The 18812-nt window shown below is 30.2% G+C and overlaps 2 protein-coding genes across 3 annotated transcripts; both read left to right on the top strand.

Annotated features, from left to right (window-relative positions):
- The first annotated feature begins 5992 nt into the window (after positions 1–5992).
- Positions 5993–7176, top strand: LOC125825976 (uncharacterized). The gene is made up of 2 exons (XM_049505266.1): positions 5993–6392; positions 6887–7176. Exons 1-2 carry the CDS (start codon positions 6036–6038, stop codon positions 7070–7072), a joined length of 543 nt encoding a protein of 180 aa, XP_049361223.1. The 5' UTR covers positions 5993–6035; the 3' UTR covers positions 7073–7176.
- A 1035-nt stretch (positions 7177–8211) lies between these two features.
- On the top strand, positions 8212–14467 carry LOC125826032 (uncharacterized protein At4g04980-like). Of its 2 annotated transcripts, XM_049505329.1 has the most exons (10): positions 8212–8560; positions 9298–9651; positions 10373–10468; positions 10575–10692; positions 11055–11149; positions 11180–12429; positions 12963–13128; positions 13204–13368; positions 13455–13607; positions 13975–14467. In XM_049505329.1, the coding sequence occupies exons 1-10, from the start codon at positions 8495–8497 to the stop codon at positions 14173–14175; spliced, it is 2664 nt and encodes an 887-aa protein (XP_049361286.1). In that variant the 5' UTR covers positions 8212–8494; the 3' UTR covers positions 14176–14467. The 2 variants fall into 2 exon arrangements, with proteins under 2 accessions (XP_049361286.1, XP_049361285.1); XM_049505328.1 differs by having other exon boundaries at positions 8213–8560; positions 11055–12429.
- Positions 14468–18812: the final 4345 nt, after the last annotated feature.

Raw genomic sequence — 18812 nt, forward strand, 5'->3', positions numbered from 1 at the left:
GGGCGGGTAGAATAACTAGTCGATCACAATTGTTTGTCATGTTTTGTGGAGCAATCACTATTCCATTGCCTAAACCCCTAGATAGCGTGGAATATACTGAGAATTTAATTCTCTGTATTTTTTTATTAATTACATAGATACTTTTATCGAGCTATGTTTGTTATGAAAGGATAGGTGCTTTGGGACAAAGTTAAAAGTTAAAATTTGAGGTTTATGAATTTTGAATTGTCATTGAATCGATAACTCGTTTTAGTTAATAGGATTGTAGTTAAATATTTATACATGTTTAATATAATTTCTAATATAAATTACCGAATTTAAACAAAATTTATTGAATTCGTTCTAACCATAAATAATACACTACCTCCTTCCAGTCTAATATTTCAAAATCACAAATTTTTATATGATTCTCTTTAGTCAAGAATATGATTTTCAACTTTCAAGTTCCATCAAATCAAATTCATGTTTGTTGGTCAAAATTTTGTTTCTTCATTTAAAGACACTATTAAAATGTTACTAAAAATTACTATACACTAGCATTAAATTTTAATGTAAAATGATAAAAACATTTATTTTGAATTACATGTATCCCTAATCTTAAGTTGGTCAAATTTGGGCTATATTGTTCATAGATAAGTTCAGTATGTATCATTATTTGATGTTTAAGTTCAGTAAGTAGATAGATAGTTGACACTTTTTAGTTTTCAACATTAATCCTCATTTAGGTTTAGATTTTGTACTTCCTAAAATTTTGATTGTAAATTCATATTTACATATTTGAAAACTATCTATATTTTATAGGGAAAATGATTCATTCACCATTGTAAGAGTCAAAGTAGTGGCTGCGAGCGGGACCCAGAAACAGAGTCAGGATTATGAGTTTGGAGGTTTTACATTTAACTTTAATGATAATAGGGTTTGAACCTGTACCTTTGGTGTGAAAAAGCATTTTCATGACCCCTTCCTTATCATTCGCACTACAACAAATTTGACTATCAAGGACAAATGATTTCGTCACTTATAAATCATATTTCGTCACCAAAGATCTTGTGTGACGAAATTTTTTTTGTCAATCAGTCGTCACTAAATGTGCATCACTAAATGTATACAAAGACGATTTACTGCATCGTCACTAAAAAAGTTATATTAAAATAATCGCTCCCAAATGTGTCGATGTTTGTGAATTTGTTTGTCATAAAAAGTGTACATTTTTTGTAGTTAATAGTATGATTTTGTCACTAAAAAGTTATTTTCACCGACAAAATTACACCGTCACTATTTATTGAGTTCAATCAGTGACAACTTCAATTGTCTCTAACGTATATGTATTTCGTAGTTGAACAAATATAATTTTGTCACTAATGACTGCTTTTTATGTACACAAAATTATTTCGTCCTAAAATATATAAATTAGGGACAAATTTATCATTATAAAAAGGTTAACAATTTCATAGTTAAATCTATCATCTTGTCACTAAAAGTATCATATTTACCGACAAGATATACTTGTCACTATAAATTATCATGATTAGTGACAACATATTTTGTCACTAAATGTAGTCGACTTATGACGAAATAATTTATTTGTGATAAAAATATTTTTCTTTAAAAGTTTGAGTTAGTCGTTGCTAGAAGTTACCTTTGACAATACAATCTTTTGATGAACACAAATATTCGATGACATTTAATTATTCATATTGATATTATTTTTTAAATTAGAATTACATAAATTGAAAAATAAATAATAAAAATATCTCAAATAATAATAAAATTCATCCATTAACATACAATTAAAACAACTAAAACAACAAACATTTGATGGCGTTCAAATTTGTAAATGGTAATGATTTACTAGTTTCTCGTTAATTTGAAAATTTATACCTGGTGGCAAATTTTCTCATATTTTACAAGATTAATTAATTCATCAATATAAAAATTTTACAAGAAAATGTCTAAGTCGTGAAATGTAACATGATTTATTAAATTAACATCATGACAAATATTAAATTTATATTTTTTAAACTTAGCAAATATCATATAATAATATAAACTCAACATAACAAAATAAAACATTTAACATAATAACAAAAAGTGTCACTCATGATCATATAATATTTTAGAACTAAAATAATATTAAAATAATCTCATTAAAAGATTATTATATGATCCTAACGAAAGTACATAATGTTAGTCGTCAATAAAATAATTAGATCATATTTTTTAAAAACCCTCAAAAAGTCTCTAACACAAAACAAACTCATAGGCTAAACACAAGTAACTTGTAGTTTAAATTATCATACTATTTTTTTTTTTACAAAAAAGAACACTAGAGTGCAAGGAGACAAAGTTCACAAATTACTTGGATATGTTGTATAATAGTATTTTTTAAAATAAAAAAATTAAATTTACCTTAATCAAAGTTTGAATTAAGCAAATTATTGTTTTAAAATGTCTTGATTGAATGTCTTACGGGAAAAAAAGTTAGAACTCATGTCGGATGGATATCATACCTAAGTTCTAATTTTTACTGATAGGCAGAACTTCATGTCAATTGAAAAGGTTTAGTGTCTTAAAAAATCTTGAACATTTGTCTTATGGGCAAAAGTTAGAATTTTCTAAAGTAAAGGTTTTTTTTTAAGAAAAAAATATATTAAACGGGGTAGAAAAATTTTATTAGAAGGGACAAATTATCAAAACCATCTTACTAAACTTGAGCGTGGAAAAGAGCTAAGACAAAAAAGTTGATCTTTAAGAGTGAAAAAGACTCAAATTAAATTTAAAAATCAATCAATCATCTTTAAGTTATAGCCATGACTATTTCAAACATAACCGATTCGCATTGCAATTGTGACCAATTATTGATTAAATAATAAAATTTAACAATTATTTATAATTAAAGATATTTATGAAACAAAGGCAATATGAAGTAAAATTGAGATAATCGTTTAACTAATTTAATAATAAAATCCTTTCGATTTAGCAAAATAAAGTAGTTATTAGTAATAATGGAGTCCTGATCATAATTAAAGCACAGTTGGCTTTAATTTGACAAAATAAAAAACATACTCATTTAAAATGCTTGTTTTTTTAATAAATAAAGTAGTGTTAAATTAATAAAATTAAATAATTAATACTTAAAATCATATGTAAAACATATAATAATATATGAGGATATTTTGCTAAATGAAATAACAAAATAGCACCAACAATAATTTTAAAAAATATTTTTGACATTTATAAATAGTTATTTCACTTTGTTTGAAATTCAAGAAACTTAATTAAGTTAAAGAAAAATAATTGATTAATTAATTTTAAATATCTTTGGTCAAAATAGGGTATCTACACTCACAACCATCTCAATAGAGATGCATATTTAAATTTATAAATCTAGATCAAAATACACATCTTAATATTTAGATATGCATCAAAATTCGAACATCATAATTTTATTATAATCAAATAGTTGGGGTTCTTAAGACCTCCACAATTAAACTTATTTTCAGTCATTATAGAACATAGTTAATTAAATATCCATAAAATATTTATAACTTTTGCAAAATAGACTTAGTGTCGATGTTATCTTTTGTATAATTGCTCTGTGATATCACAATCCCCACTCACATTAGATTTTATGTTAGCATCGACACTTGAATTTTCTCAAGGTATAGTTCGACGTTATCATTATATCATTCTATAGTTTTCTTTTGTTGTTACCTATAGAGAACGCTTTAAAGAAATATTCGTTAGTTGCTACTTGCAATTGTAAATAATAAGCCTAATCAAATATTATTTTATATTTAGCTAAAAAAAATTAGAAAATAATTAAATTATTGAGCTGCAAATTTTAAATTTTTGCTATTTAAATATTGCATATTATGTGGCAAAACTATGTTGTCACTAAGTCACAAGTTAATTAGAGACAAGTAAATGTTTGTCGCTAATTGATTATATTATTAGTGACAGAAATTTAGATAGCAATTAAATATAAATTTTGTGGCTAAAGCTTACAGCATTTGACTATAAATTTAAATTTGTCGCTATTGCAATAACTTATTTTTAGTGACAAAATTTATTCGTGTCCAAAATTATAACTCATCTAAAACAAATAATAATTTGTCACAAATTGGATGCATTATTAGTGACAAAATAAGTTGTCGTTGATAACTTAAATGTGTCACTAATAGTACTTAATAAATGGTGCCAAAATTTTTTTTGGTGGGAAACTTAAATGGACAAAACTTTGCTACGAAATTGTATGTTTCGTCACTAAAAGTATTGTGCTCATACATTTAAACACGACATACATTTTTTGTCACAAAAAGTGAATAATTAGTGACGAATTTAGTATCGTACCTAATAATTGTGTAGCTAAATATCACATTTGTTGTAGTGTTGAGCCATCATTCAACTTTGTTAAGGAGTTCATAAGTTATATATATATATATATATATATATATATATATATATATATATATATATATATATATATAATGTTCTAATACAAACATAGGGTCTATGGAAAAGCTACTGGGTTCGTCCGAACCCCCCACCTAACTCTGCTCCTCGCTGCGGCGCGTTGAGGCACTTCTTCGACGATTCCCGTATGTCTAGCCTGGCGGCTATAATCCATAATTAATAAATTAAAAATACAAAGTATTTAGAAGGCATATGAAATAATTGTGGTAAAAATAACTCGTTTGATTCTCCAATTTGAAAAGTATATTGCGTAAATTGAGACGGAAGAGTATAAGTAATTTGTTGCTTGCAATTTTTCGCTATGTTGGAAATAGGGCTATTAGTAGTATGATCCAATCTAAGAAATAATTTTGCCCTGTTTAGATTAAAGATTTCCTTGATAACGATTTCATTATTTGAATAAATATTTATTTGGATAATAATTGTGGGGAGAATGAAAATTTATTAAGGAAATTGACATAAATATGAATATCCACTAGACTTTATAGACTCAAAATCCAAAATAATCAAAATCCATTAATTCAAAACCAAAGTTAATGAAAATCAATCCAATCCAAACTTATTTAAATTGGAATTGGATCTTGGATTTTTAAATTAGAAAGTTGAATATCTTAACCAAAATTTTCATATTCAATTTGAACTATCCAAATGTCCACCTATAGTTGTGGATGCTCAATAGAGTTAGGAACTCTTTGAAAAAATTACATAAATGCACCTAAAATTTCTTATTATTTAAAAAAATTATAAAATTCCTTCTCGAATACAATTTTATCCTCTCTCGGATACATTCATATCCCATATCGGATACATTTCTCCCCTCTTGGATATATCTCTCCCCTCTTAGATACATCTCTACCCCCTCCAAATACATCCCTCCCCCTTTCAGATACGTCCATGAGCTACATCTCTACCCTCTCGGATACATCTGTGAGTTGTATATCCGCAGGTTTTCTGATGTATTCAAGATTCTATAATTTTAAGAACTTTTTGTAATTTAGAAAAAGAAATAGAGATAAAATGTACTTAGCTCTTAACACTATAAATTTTTGTAAAAAAAAATAATAAAAAAATTGATATATTCTACTATTGGGCATTTTTTTCTTGGGCTTGTTTCAGCATTGATATACGGGCTTGCAAATTCTGTATCACTAATGAATACAATGGACAAAATAATGAGACAAAATTCAGAAATAACCACTATTTTATCAATGTAATTGAATAAGTTATCGATTCAAGTTGTGAAAGTAGTCATTAATTTTTATATTAGTAATCTCCCCCAATAAAAAAAACAAATATATTTGTGCAATTCACCCTTTTAAAGATCGAAGAATAAATTGCACAATTTTATCCTTTTAATGGACTGGTTTTTAATTTTGCTCCTAAAAATTAAACTTATGCCTTGTTATAATTAATACATAAAACATAGCTTATGAAATACTATATACGATATTAAAGTATAAATTTATTCCCTATAAAACATTATTTATCCCCAAAATAAAAATTAAGTGGCTTATAATGAGCTCCTCCAATTTGGACCTCATCCTTTTGTACATTATCCTATGGCTAACATGTTGAACCATAGAATAGTATTCCAATGCAATAATTCACAATGCTTACCTTATCTTTTACCATACTATTTTCCCAACCATAATTCCAACTCAATTCAAACTATTGTCAGTCTTCCGCAATCCTCCTCCTTTATCACTTCTCATAAATCGACTGTCAGAAGGTCTTTGGCAATCGTGCTTTGCCGTGCAAGGAGAAGAATTATATACGATAATGATGATGATGAAGAAGAAGATAATAACAATTCGGAATTAGCAATGCTAGAGTTTTATAGTCAATCTATGAGAAATGAAGCTCTTCTTGTGAAAGCTCTTGTAGATGAGGAAGATGTTGAAATTCTAATTTTCAAGGTAAATTTAAATTTTTTTTTACTTCAATGGCTAAAATTTTAGATACTTTGTACCATAGTTAATTATTTTTTCCGTCTCAATTTCATAATTTAATTTGACTAAATACAAAGTTCAAGAAATATGATGAAATGAGATTTTGCAATATTTCAAAATTACCCTTAAAAAGAGTACGTCTTTACGGATTTTTACCAAATAAGTGAGGGTCCAACATAGATAAAATTTGATTGTATCAAAAGAAAATGTGTCATTTTTTTTAAAACTGACTAAAAAGGAAAATATCTAATACTTTTATATGTTATAAAGTAATGATGTTATAGAAAGTAATATAACATAAAAATCGATTCTAAAGAAAACTTAAGGATTAGAGTAAAATATATTGTGTAGTTATTATAGAGATGTCTGATGATATATATATATATATATTATATAATTAGTATTTTGTTGCTATTTGTCCATATGGATATTTGATTAATTATGCTATTTATTATTTTTAGGGGTTTTCATCATGCTTGAGTTATGGGACAAGTCCAGATCCATCAAAAAGTTTGCTTCCAGCAAGGGCAGTGATCAAATGCATAGACAGAATAAAAGGACCATTTGACCCCTCAAATATTGTTTATTTGGAGAAAGGATTGACTGTGGAGGCCTTCAAGGATAGGATTCTACCAAGGGCAAAATAGTCATTTAATCAATTTTTCTATAACGTTGTATTTGTTTGGATATTTTATGATTGTTATAGCAAAATGTTGTCATTGAGAACATGTAATATGATATAACATTGAAATCGACTCCAAAGGAACTTGGATAATGAATTATTGTTATAGAAAATAATTATATATAACAGAGAGATCTGATGTATTTATAACATTTTCGTGACAACTACAAATTCAGCTTGAAACTTTTGTATCATATACAGGTTAAAAAAAAATTGTCAGTAATACTGGTTGATGGTGAAGTCAGAATTTGAAATTTATGGATTTTTAATTTACCACTAAATTCATAATATATCTTGATTACTGAATACCTTTTCTTGTCGTTTATTTATTGGTTAATTAGAGTTATGCATGTATTAGTAATGAGTGATTAGTTATGCAAGGTACTTATTTATGCATTACTAATTTATGTGTTAGTTATTTCATTTTCTATCCAACATAAAATAATACATAAATCTTTTTAATCGATAATCGAAGTCATATATACTGAATTTTATACGTAACAGCTAAAATGCCACCATTAAACATGTTACTCCTAATTATGTTCGTTTTAATACATGAATAATTCACTTCTTAACCATCAACCAAACAACCCCTAATATAAAGATTAAACTCATCAAATTTAAAACCTTAAATCCGACTCTAACCATGGTAATTCCATCCATGCAAAAGATCCATCCAACACAAATCTTATCACATCTTATAATAATAATAATAATAATAATAATAATAATAATAATAATAATAATAATAATAATAATAATAATAATAATAATATAATAATAATAATAATAATAATAATAATAATAATAATAATAATAATAATAATAATAATAATAATAATAATAATAATAATAATAATAATAATAATAATATAATAATAATAATAATAATAATAATAATAATAATAATAATAATAATAAAGATAATAATAATAATAATAATAATAATAATAATTTTTGAATAATATTAAATATCCATTTATCTAATTTTTTTAATTACTTAAAAATGACTTAACCCCAGGACAAAATTAATGGTTATTTTTGCCTAAAAAAAAAAAACCAATAATTTTTTTTCCACATAATTAATGAACCTTTTTTGCTTTCTTTCTTTTTTCTCTCTTTTGGAAACGAAGGAGAGAAAGAAAAAAAGTTTTTTTTGTCCTCATGAAAGATGATTTTGGAATAGCCAATTTTCCCTCAAAAGCCTAAAGGCAAAAATCTCTTTTTTTTCAACAATTTCCCAAACATCTTTAATTAAAATTTCTATTACCAAAACATAAATTTTGGTCATAGGAATTTGAAATTTTTTTAACGTTAATTCTTCTTCCTAATTTTTCTTCGAAAAGCCTTTTCCCGAAAAAAAGTAACTTATTATTACTCGTTGAAAATGGCGAGCGGGGTATTCTGTGGTGTTGTTCCTTTCATTTTCCGCAGGAAACCTTCTTTGTTAAAGGTAATTTTTTTTCTATATTTTTTCATATAATTTGTAATGATAATAAAAACATGTTTGTATATTGAGAATGTTTGTTTAATTATATGAAGAAGAAAAGAAAAACATAATATTGCATTTTTCATTATGCCAAAATATTGTTCATGCATGCAAAATGCAAACATAAATGTGTTAATTTTTCTATTCATTTTATTGGGGACCTCTATGGAAATCTTTTGTGTAAACCATATTGGGGACCTCTATGGAAATCAAAGAAAGTTAACTTTGACCATGAGGTGAGAGAATATTATTCGGCGCAACAGGAAGAGTTGTTGCCATGTAACGAAGAGGTCACATGTTGAAAAAAAATAAAATTCTTATAGAAATGTAATGTAAACCTGAATACAATAGACCCAATGTGGTCTAAGGTTTTTTCTCGTGCATAATAGAAACTTTGTGCACCAACCTTTCCTTAACATATTATAAATTGATGAATGATACCTACAATAAACCCAACGTGGTTAGACTCTTCCTCGCGCATAGTGAGAGGTTTGTGTACGAAGCATCCCTTAACATATAAATTGATGAATGACATTTCAAAAAGATAGTACAATAGATCCAATGTGGTCAGGCTCTTCCTTGGCGTGTAACATGAGCTTTGTGCACTGAACTTCCCTTTTAACTCGCCCATGTTGAATTTTGACGTATCAATGGAGATCTCCCTGTTATAATACCATTACTAACAATATTATTTTTTTCAGGAAGAAGACACACGTAAAACTAGGAGATTACATACTAGAGTAATAAAGAAATTACCTTCCATGTTGGTACCAAGAAGATCAAAAACAAACAAAGGTTCCAAATCGCGCAATGCATGTGGAGTGAAAGCACCAAAAAGTCCCAGATTGCAAAGTTCAAATGTGGTGAAAGCACCAAAAAGTCCCAGAATGCATAGTTCAAATGGGGTGAAAGCAATTACAAGAAGTCCAACTTTTCAAAATTCATGTGGGGTGGCTAGTAACTTCAGAATAATGACAGGTATAAGAAACAAGATCATCACATTGAGACACTTGCTTGATCTTTCTCCTTGTGATGGCTCTGAATCTGCAAATGAGGTACATATATGACTTCTTCTGTTAGTTTGTCGTCAACACTTGTTAAATCACTCAGTTATGTTGCTCGAACTCTCCAAAAATACTGTTGCACCGACAACAAACTTAGCTACGTAGAGTTGAAGGGTTAGTCAGTGAACATCCTTCATCGAGAAATTATATTATGTACATAGGTCAAAAACCACCTCGTATATATATATTAAAGGCGTAATACATAGATAAGGCACTTGAACTTGGCCTCAAGTACTGGCAAGTGAACACTCCACCTTTGAGGATGCACATATAAACACTTCAACTAGTCTCCTTGGTGTCAGTTGAACAGTCGTACTTACAAAATGATCATCTAGACACCTCCAAAATTTATGTGTCACGTCAACATTGGGTGTCCACGAGAAACAGTGGGGATGAGTTGATGTGTCTAGATGATGTGCATTCTCAAAGTTGGAGTATTTAGTTGTCAATTGAAGCCAAAATAAGGTGTCTATCTATGTAGTTTGTCTATACGTAATCTTGAGCACACGAGGTTCCTGGTTTCGCCACCTATATCGGAACCTCCAGAAAGCAATACTTTTAGAGGATCAGACGCACCCGTCAACATTTTTGAAGAGTCCGAGCAACATACTGTCACCTTACTCACTTAACTGTCAATGCCATTTTCAGAAGAGAATAACAAGAAGTGTCTCCTTAACCAACTTTTTTCTGTCATGGCCATGTTTTTCAACAGCTGTTGATATCAACTCTGAGAGATCTACATAAACTGTTCCCTTCGATCAATCCGAATTTTTCGTTGTCAAAAATAGATGGGACATCAATACATGAGGTAATTTACTCCCTAAGTTGAGCATTTTTAGTATATATGCAGTACTGTTGTTTATAAGCAAAATCACAACTTATTGAGCTCACCAAAGTTTCCCTGTTTTTTTCAGAAAGTGAGATGCTTTTGTGATATATTGAAATCAATTGGGGAAATGTGGACAGGAAATGATGAGTGGATGATTACATGTAAAGAGAATTCACATAGTAAACTAAATGATTTTGAATATGGTATGATCATCTCTCTGTAGTTTCTTGTCTGTCGATTTCTGTTACTATCTATTGTTTATTCTACTTTGATTATTGCACATTTTTGGTGTAGTTATTGTTCCTTTTTCAGAATACTTGGTCATGTTTTCTGTAGTATTTTGCAGGGATTCATTCACTTTAGTTTTTTCTTTTTCATTCTGGTTTGATATGCTTTCCTTAAGCCGAGGGTCTATCGGAAACAACCTCTCTGCCTCCCAAGGTAGGGGTAAGGTCTGTGTACATTCTACCCTCCCAAAACCCCAGTTGTGGGATTACACTAGCATGTTGTTGTATTTTTCGCTTCGATAGGCAGTTATAATGATTTTCTTATATTACCTATGTAGTGTTGGCATTGCTCGACGACATTATCAAGTTAGCTAGTGAAAGGGTGTCAGAGATGACGGATGAGGATGAGGAAGAACATGAGCATGAGGATGAGGTTGAGCATGAGCATGAACATGAGGACGAGACTGAGGACGAGGATGATCAGACGAGAGAAACAAGTCCTTCACCTGACGCATTTGAGAAGAATTTTTCGGAGATTTACTCGAGCAACAATTCCTCCCTTTCGAGCTCTCCAACTTCAGTCCTCCCTGAGATAATAACCAATTCCTCAAAGAAGAATGGAAAGGCTTCTATCACTTCCCCTCTTCTCCTATCACTCAAGGTTCAAGCTGTTGGAAACCAGAACCCGATTGAGGTAAGACGTCTCTCGTTCCACATGATCCCCAATGCAAATCAAGATTCAGGCTATTCAGTTCAGCTAGGAAGCGGCGTCGATGAAAAAGGGTCAAATACAGAAGCAAATCAAGATTGTGAATTAATGGACTTACCGGAGATTCTACTGAATAGCCTGGAGAAAGCATCGGAAAATGGTGGAATATTCTGGACCGGTGCATCAAATGGTCAAGCAGTCCCAGCTCGCGTTACATTTGATGTGCTCTTACCTCCATCTTCAATTTCTAGGTTGCAATCAAATGTAACAGAACAATCATCAGTACCACCTTCTCCAAACATTTTATCACCAAAAATCATAGAATCGCAAGTACCAACATCACCTCAGCCAGAACCTCAACCAGATTCCTCGTGTGAGAACGAGGAGCCAGGACCAGCATCACCACCAGCCCATGTTACATCAGGAAACACAGTAACACCTCCACCTCCACCTCCACCACCTCCAATTACATCAAAAAATAGAGCAGTGCCTTGTCCTCCCCCGCCACCTCCCAGGAAATCAGAAAATGTACATTCACCTCCACCTCCGCCTCCACCTCCATGTTTTCCTCACAAAGGACTAAAGGGTATGGTAACCCCACATCCACTTCCACCAAAGGCATCAAATAGAGCAACGCCACCACCCCCTCCACCGACGCCAATGGGAAAGGTAGCTGCACCTCCACCACCACCAATGCCAATGGGAAAGAGAGCTGCAAATCCACCATCGCCAAGATCAGCACCACCTCCACCCATGCAAACGAAAAAGGGAGGCGCACCTCCACCACCACCACCAACTTTCGCAGGTGCCAAAAATCCACGACTGAAGAAAGCAGCCACTAAACTGAAAAGATCATCCCAAATGGGAAATCTTTATCGATCTCTTAAGGGGAAAGTTGAAGGATCTAGTTTAGATGGTAAACAAAAGGGAGGCAAGGGAAGATTTAATGCCTCAAAAGGAGGTAAACCAGGAATGGCTGATGCATTGGCTGAGATGACAAAGAGGTGATCTTCCTGAAATCTGAAATACTCCCTCCGTTTCAATTCGTTTGTCTGGTTATTTTTTTTTGAGATAAAGGTAACTGTGTATTCACAAAAGGCTCATCATCAAATAAATGATGAGCATAGGTCACTTACAATCTCATCAGAGCATATCAAACTACCCTATGGGAGATTACAAATTACCTATGAAGTCATCAAAAAGTTCTATATCCCCCATCATATCTTGTTTACACCAAAAGTACAAAAGACTAAGACAATTCATTCTAATTTTCATCATATCCTCTGGTTATGACTTGACACAGAGTTTGAGAAAGTAATAAAGACTACTAAAATGCTCTTTAATCTGGCGGTCTTAAACATACCATGAGGAAAGTTGAGAATTAAAGAGTTGCTAAAAAAGGAAAAAGGTGTTCTTTTTGAAACAGACGGAAAAGGGAAGTAAGACAAACAAATTGTAACGAAAGAGTAATTATTTTGGTAGGAGGCAACTTATTCTATGATGTTTATATTTTATATTTATGAATTATATCTCACAGGTCAGCATATTTCCAACAAATTGAAGAGGATGTTAAAAATCATGCAAAACTAATCACGGAGATGAAGAAGGCCATTGCTTCTTTCAATACATCAGATATGTCTGAGCTCATTACATTCCACAATTATGTCGAATCCCACCTTGAGAAACTAACTGACGAATCTCAGGTTCGTTCTATATTTCTTATTTTTTGTCATAATTAACCATTTCAGGATGTTGGCTTAAAGATTTTCTTGGTACAGGTCCTAGCAAGATTTGAGGACTTTCCTTGTAAGAAGTTGGAAGCGTTGAGGACGGCAGCAACTCTCTATTCCAAATTAGATTCAATAGTCTCTACTTTACAGAATTGGCAACCGGCCTCGCCTGTTGGCCAACATCTTGCCAGAGCTGAGAGGTACTTCAACAAGGTAAAAACTAAGTCCCTGGACCTCAAAACTTCCCACGATGGCTTTATTTCGTGTTTGCAGTTCTAACAAGTAGTTCTCTCATATAGATAAAAGGAGATGTGGACACTCTAGAAAGGACTAAAGATGAAGAATCCAAGAAACTAAAAACACATAAAATTCAGTTTGATTTCGGCGCCCTTGTACGTATCAAAGAATTGATGGTGGATGTTTCCTCAAACTGTATGGAACTTGCACTGAAGGTAAGTACAATCAAAATCACTCTAATACTAAATCTTGTGAATAATTGATACAAAGATATGAATTCGAAATGCATTTTAAGTATATCTCAATATGTGTATTTAGATAGAGTAGATTTGTCACGATGTGTTCATACGAGCACTAATGCACTAGATCCCATCAGAACTCCGAAATTAAGCATGCTTAGCCGATAAGGTTTGAGAATCTTCTCGAACATCTCTAAACTCGTATAGATAAGTTTATATGGAATGCATAGAGCACCATTCAGATCAACACTCTCTACATCTGTTTACATGGCATTCACATTAACCACCATCGTAATGGATTTGGTTAACAATTTTTTGAAATAATGTTGCAATGTCGAATCAGGAAAAGAGAGAAGCAATGGCGGGGGGAAAAGAAGGAGCCGGACCAACAAATGAAGGGAGCAAAAAAGAATCAGCCACACAGCTTTGGAAGGCATTCCAATTTGCATTCAGAGTCTATACTTTTGCAGGTGGACAAGATGAGAGAGCAGAAAAGTTAACGAAAGAATTGGCTGAAGTAATCGAGACAGACCTTCATCATTAGATGTATACTAGGTGGTGCCCATTTTTTTCCCAAACGAAAAAAAAAGGAAACAAAGAAAGTCACTATATAGGCTGCAATCGAGCAATCAGCATGTTGATGCTATTCCTGGCAAGCGCCTTGTACATGCTTCATAAGCTACAATGTTCATGCTTATACCAGGAGAGAATTGCTAGATGAAATACTGTTATTTGTATTAGACTGAGGGGAGAAATTGAGCTAAACTCTAGCTTTAATTTACCCTACCACTGTTCATACATACAATATATATCACACCTTAGTGACTGATTTTGTAGCATGGCTATAGCAGCAGACTGATTATTTTTTCCTAGTTGAACAAAAACGAATACACATGTTACAACTATACATTGATAGTGTAACATAAAAGATAACTACAGGTAATCGTCCATAATAAGTCAACTAGTAACTTGGAATAAAGCACGTAACATGCAGCTACAACAAGTTAAAATACACTATAAGTGAAAACAATGTATATACATTCAATTAGTGTGTATGTTGTATTTGAGTTCAAGTATGAAAAATCATGCACTTCTATCACATTAGTACCAAAATAATGATTATTCAATAATATTGAAGTTTATATACACTTTGTTGATAAGTTATCATATTCTAAAAGTCTATGTTGCTCAGACTCTTATAAAATATCCCCCAGTATGTGTCGTATCCTCAAAAAGATATGCACATTTTAGGATCTGACACAGGTGTGGCGACATTTTTGAAGGATCCCAACAACATAACTTCTGCAAGCAGAAAATATTTACATTCTAACATGCATACATTGAGCTGATTAAAACTAGGAAAATCAAGCAATTCATTTAGGCAAAAAAACAAACACCTGGTGGGCTTCACTTCAAATGTCCATTTTGATTCTACTCAATAGCATACATCACAAATCTCCATCATATAACATGTTCTCTACTTAATGACATTTGCGATATCATATTATGTTAAGAGTATTATCGGATTGGATCAACCTAATAATCAGAGTCAATGATTCGACGAGACGAAAAGATTTGTATCATATACTTTTATTTTTAGTCTATTCCCAAAAAATACATATTTTTTTATTTGACAAATATTTATAACTTGATCAATATTTTATTCCATGTTGGGTTCCAGGTAAAATGTTCACATAGGTATACTCTTGTCTACCGCATGATAACTTATCACAGAATTATAGTGTTATTTTTATTTCATATTGAAAATAAAATAACAATTTTGAAATAACTAGTCCCAAAATAATTAATCGTGAAAGAACTTGATCCCAACAAACGAGCCCTTAGACCTGTAAGACATTAAATTTTGATAAGATTATCAAATTATGCATTAATTATTATTTTTTTAGAAATTATCCTACAAAATGTATAAATTAACTTGACTTTCTTGGATTATTTTCTATCATGTTTAGTTAAAAGTGGTGTAGAGAAATGCTACTCTTAACACAAATTTCTTACATACATTGTTTATAGTAATATCTAATTAATAGGATCCCAAACTATAGAAAATTAATTCAAGATAAGATATATAGTGTGTGCATTTAATTTTTTAGAATTTACACTACCAAATGCTTAACTTTGACTTTTTGAACTATCATTTATAATTTTATATTTACTATATGTTACTTATCACTAACTAGATTAACAAGTGAGTACAAGTTAAAATTCATGTAATAATATAATAATTAGAGTCCGTGAATCAAATTCAAGAAAATTAGTATGTATTAATACACACAAAAGATGCCTACAATAATGAATTAGTATTTCATGATCCCAAAATGCTAAAAAAAAAAATGATAGTCATGACGAATATAGTGAGTATTGATCACCAGATCATTTCGAAAGGACTGTTCAAATTTCAAGTCAATTGGAGTACGTCAATCAAATTCAGGAAAATTATTAAGTATGATATACACCAAAAAAACACATAATCATGACCTCGAAACTCCAACAAATCAACATTAGTTGTGACAAACGTGATGAATAATATTGATTACCATATAGTTTTCAATGGATATATTTCACAAATTGTAATTGTTTTACTTTCTTTTTTTTGTTAAGAGAAATGACAATAGGAAATTTTAAGGAAAATATTTTACTTCTCATGGGTGCATTTTGTTGTTTAGAATGTACTTAACGTAATGTTTAACTTAATTAGACTTTTTGGATTATCATTTATTAATTATATTTATTTAGGCACAATTAATGTTGCTTTTATATATATTACAAGTGCATATGAATAAGTTGTAAAACAGCAACATATTATGACTCCAAATATGATAGTTCCTCTTCTCCTTTTGTTGATTTTTTCAGTTGGTTACTCTCTTTCCCTCTAGATCTCTAAATATATCTATCTATTTTTTATTTTGTTTTTTTGAGAGTTTTTTTTATTTAATGTTCGATATTTGATTTGAAGTTCAATTAATGTGAATTCGTGTTAAAAACTTTTATTATTGAGATAAAGAGCCTTTCACAAAAGATAAATTTGTTTCTAGAATTCAAATTTGAAACCTGATCTTGTTGCAAAATAAAAGAGTACTTACTAGAGTCGGAGCCAAAAAAAAAAATAGTTGATGAATTCAGAATCAAGGTTATTTTTTCTACCTAGATTCTGAATAGATTAATTATTATACATATAACGATACAAATCCTTTTTCTAATGCTTAATAAGATTTGAATCAAAATCATCGAGTTCGATTGAATTCACACCTATAGTGACGACTTTGCCTCTCGTAATTACCACTTCACCATAATTTCAATTCATTTATTTTTTTGAAAAAACGTTTTATTCATGCAACTGACATAATTATTATATAGTTTTCTTCCAAAGATTTTAGTAACTCAGTTGATTGGTTATCTAAATTTTTTCTTTATCGATAAGGGTTTAATTCACCTAATAATCCCCCTCCCCTATACCCTATGTATAAAAAGAGTATTTATATATAAAAACAAAATATAGCTTTAATTTCCTCTCTTTTTTCATCTTTCCTATTCTTTTATGTTTTTTATTTTTTTATAATCAAAGGTACTCATAATTTACTGGCTCAACTAATTTGAATTTACATACTTAGGGCTCGTTTGGTGTGAGTTATAATAACAAATAGTCCCGGGATTAAATTATAGTACCGCTTATTTTGTTGTTTGGTTGGCAAGTTCGGGATAACTTATCCCGGGATTAATAATTAGTACCGGGATAAGTTATCCCTCTCCTTGGGTGGTATAGTAATCCCGGGATAACTTATCCCGGGATAAAATAGGTAAATGACAAAAATGTCTCTTTCAACCCTTTTGTTATATCACTTTTTACATTAATGAAGGGCATTTTTGTAAACAAATAAATTGTTCTTAAAATTTATTATTTTGAATACAACAAACCAAACACTCAATAAAAAATAATCCCAACACAACGTATCCCATCATAACTAATCCCAACATAACTTATCCCAACATAACTTATCCCATCATAACTCATTTTCAAACCAAACGACCCCTTAAGGTCAATCAAAAGGGCAATGCTTTTCAGCCTCTTGTAATTAAAATAAATAGTTAATATAATGTATTTTGAAATATCATTATATTATCATGGAATTTCAAATGTAAAATTTCAAACTTCGCTATAGTAGTTAATTTTCAATTACAAGATTGAAAAGTCATCAGCAAACACTATTAATTACTTCAAGATTTTTTTTTGTCCCGAAAATTTTACCCAAAACTTCTATTAATGATAAAGTGACTTATTTATCCTATCACAATCTGATCTAAAATGTCTATTAATGATAAAGTGATCTTATTCATTCAATTACAGTTCGATCAGTATTAATCTTTTTTTTGTGTTCTTATTTGTTATAGGTGTATTATATGAAGTGGAACCAAGAAATGGTGTGTATTTGCATTGCAACAGTGACAGTGACTGTGATTTTATGTGTGAAAAAGAAGATTATTATAAGCTTGAACCTTTTTGCTACAAGAGCCAATGTATTTGCAACAAACAATTTTTCTGTGAAGATGATTTTACTTGTTCTGTTAAAGGATTTTACTGTTATGAAAATGGTCCCCTATGTATTGATTACACGTGTCAATGTCGCGCCCTGTGAGTGACCATGTATATTTCGATCATGTTGATAAATAAATATGACCGAATTAGTAATTACAATCTCAAAAGAGAACAAGTTGTGACTTGTGACTAAAAAAATGCACAACATATATATGTAAGGTTAATATTAACAGACGTTTGACCATGCAATTTTGAATGATCAAATTTGAAGTTTTTGAAGTATTCCCTCCGTCCAAATTTACGTAAAAATATTTAGCTGGATGTGAATTTTTTAAAAGAAAAAACTGAAACTTATAAATCTAAAATAAATCATATAAATTTATGTTCTAAAAACCATTTAGTATAAATAAAAAGTGTGATAGTTTAGGAAAACATTTTCTATAAAAAAAATATTCTGTTTTCCTTTGTAACAAACACAAACCATGCATTTTGTTCTTTAGAGTTTACTTTACGAAATGTTTAACAATTAATTAGACTTTTTGGATTAGAACTTATTAATTATTCTTAATTTTTAATTACACACTATACTAAATATTATATAATAAAATGTTGCACTATATATAATATTA

This window comes from Solanum verrucosum, unplaced genomic scaffold (genome assembly GCF_900185275.1).
Source record: "Solanum verrucosum unplaced genomic scaffold, falcon-dt-bn FXZP01000161.1, whole genome shotgun sequence".
NCBI classification, from domain to species: domain Eukaryota; kingdom Viridiplantae; phylum Streptophyta; class Magnoliopsida; order Solanales; family Solanaceae; genus Solanum; species Solanum verrucosum.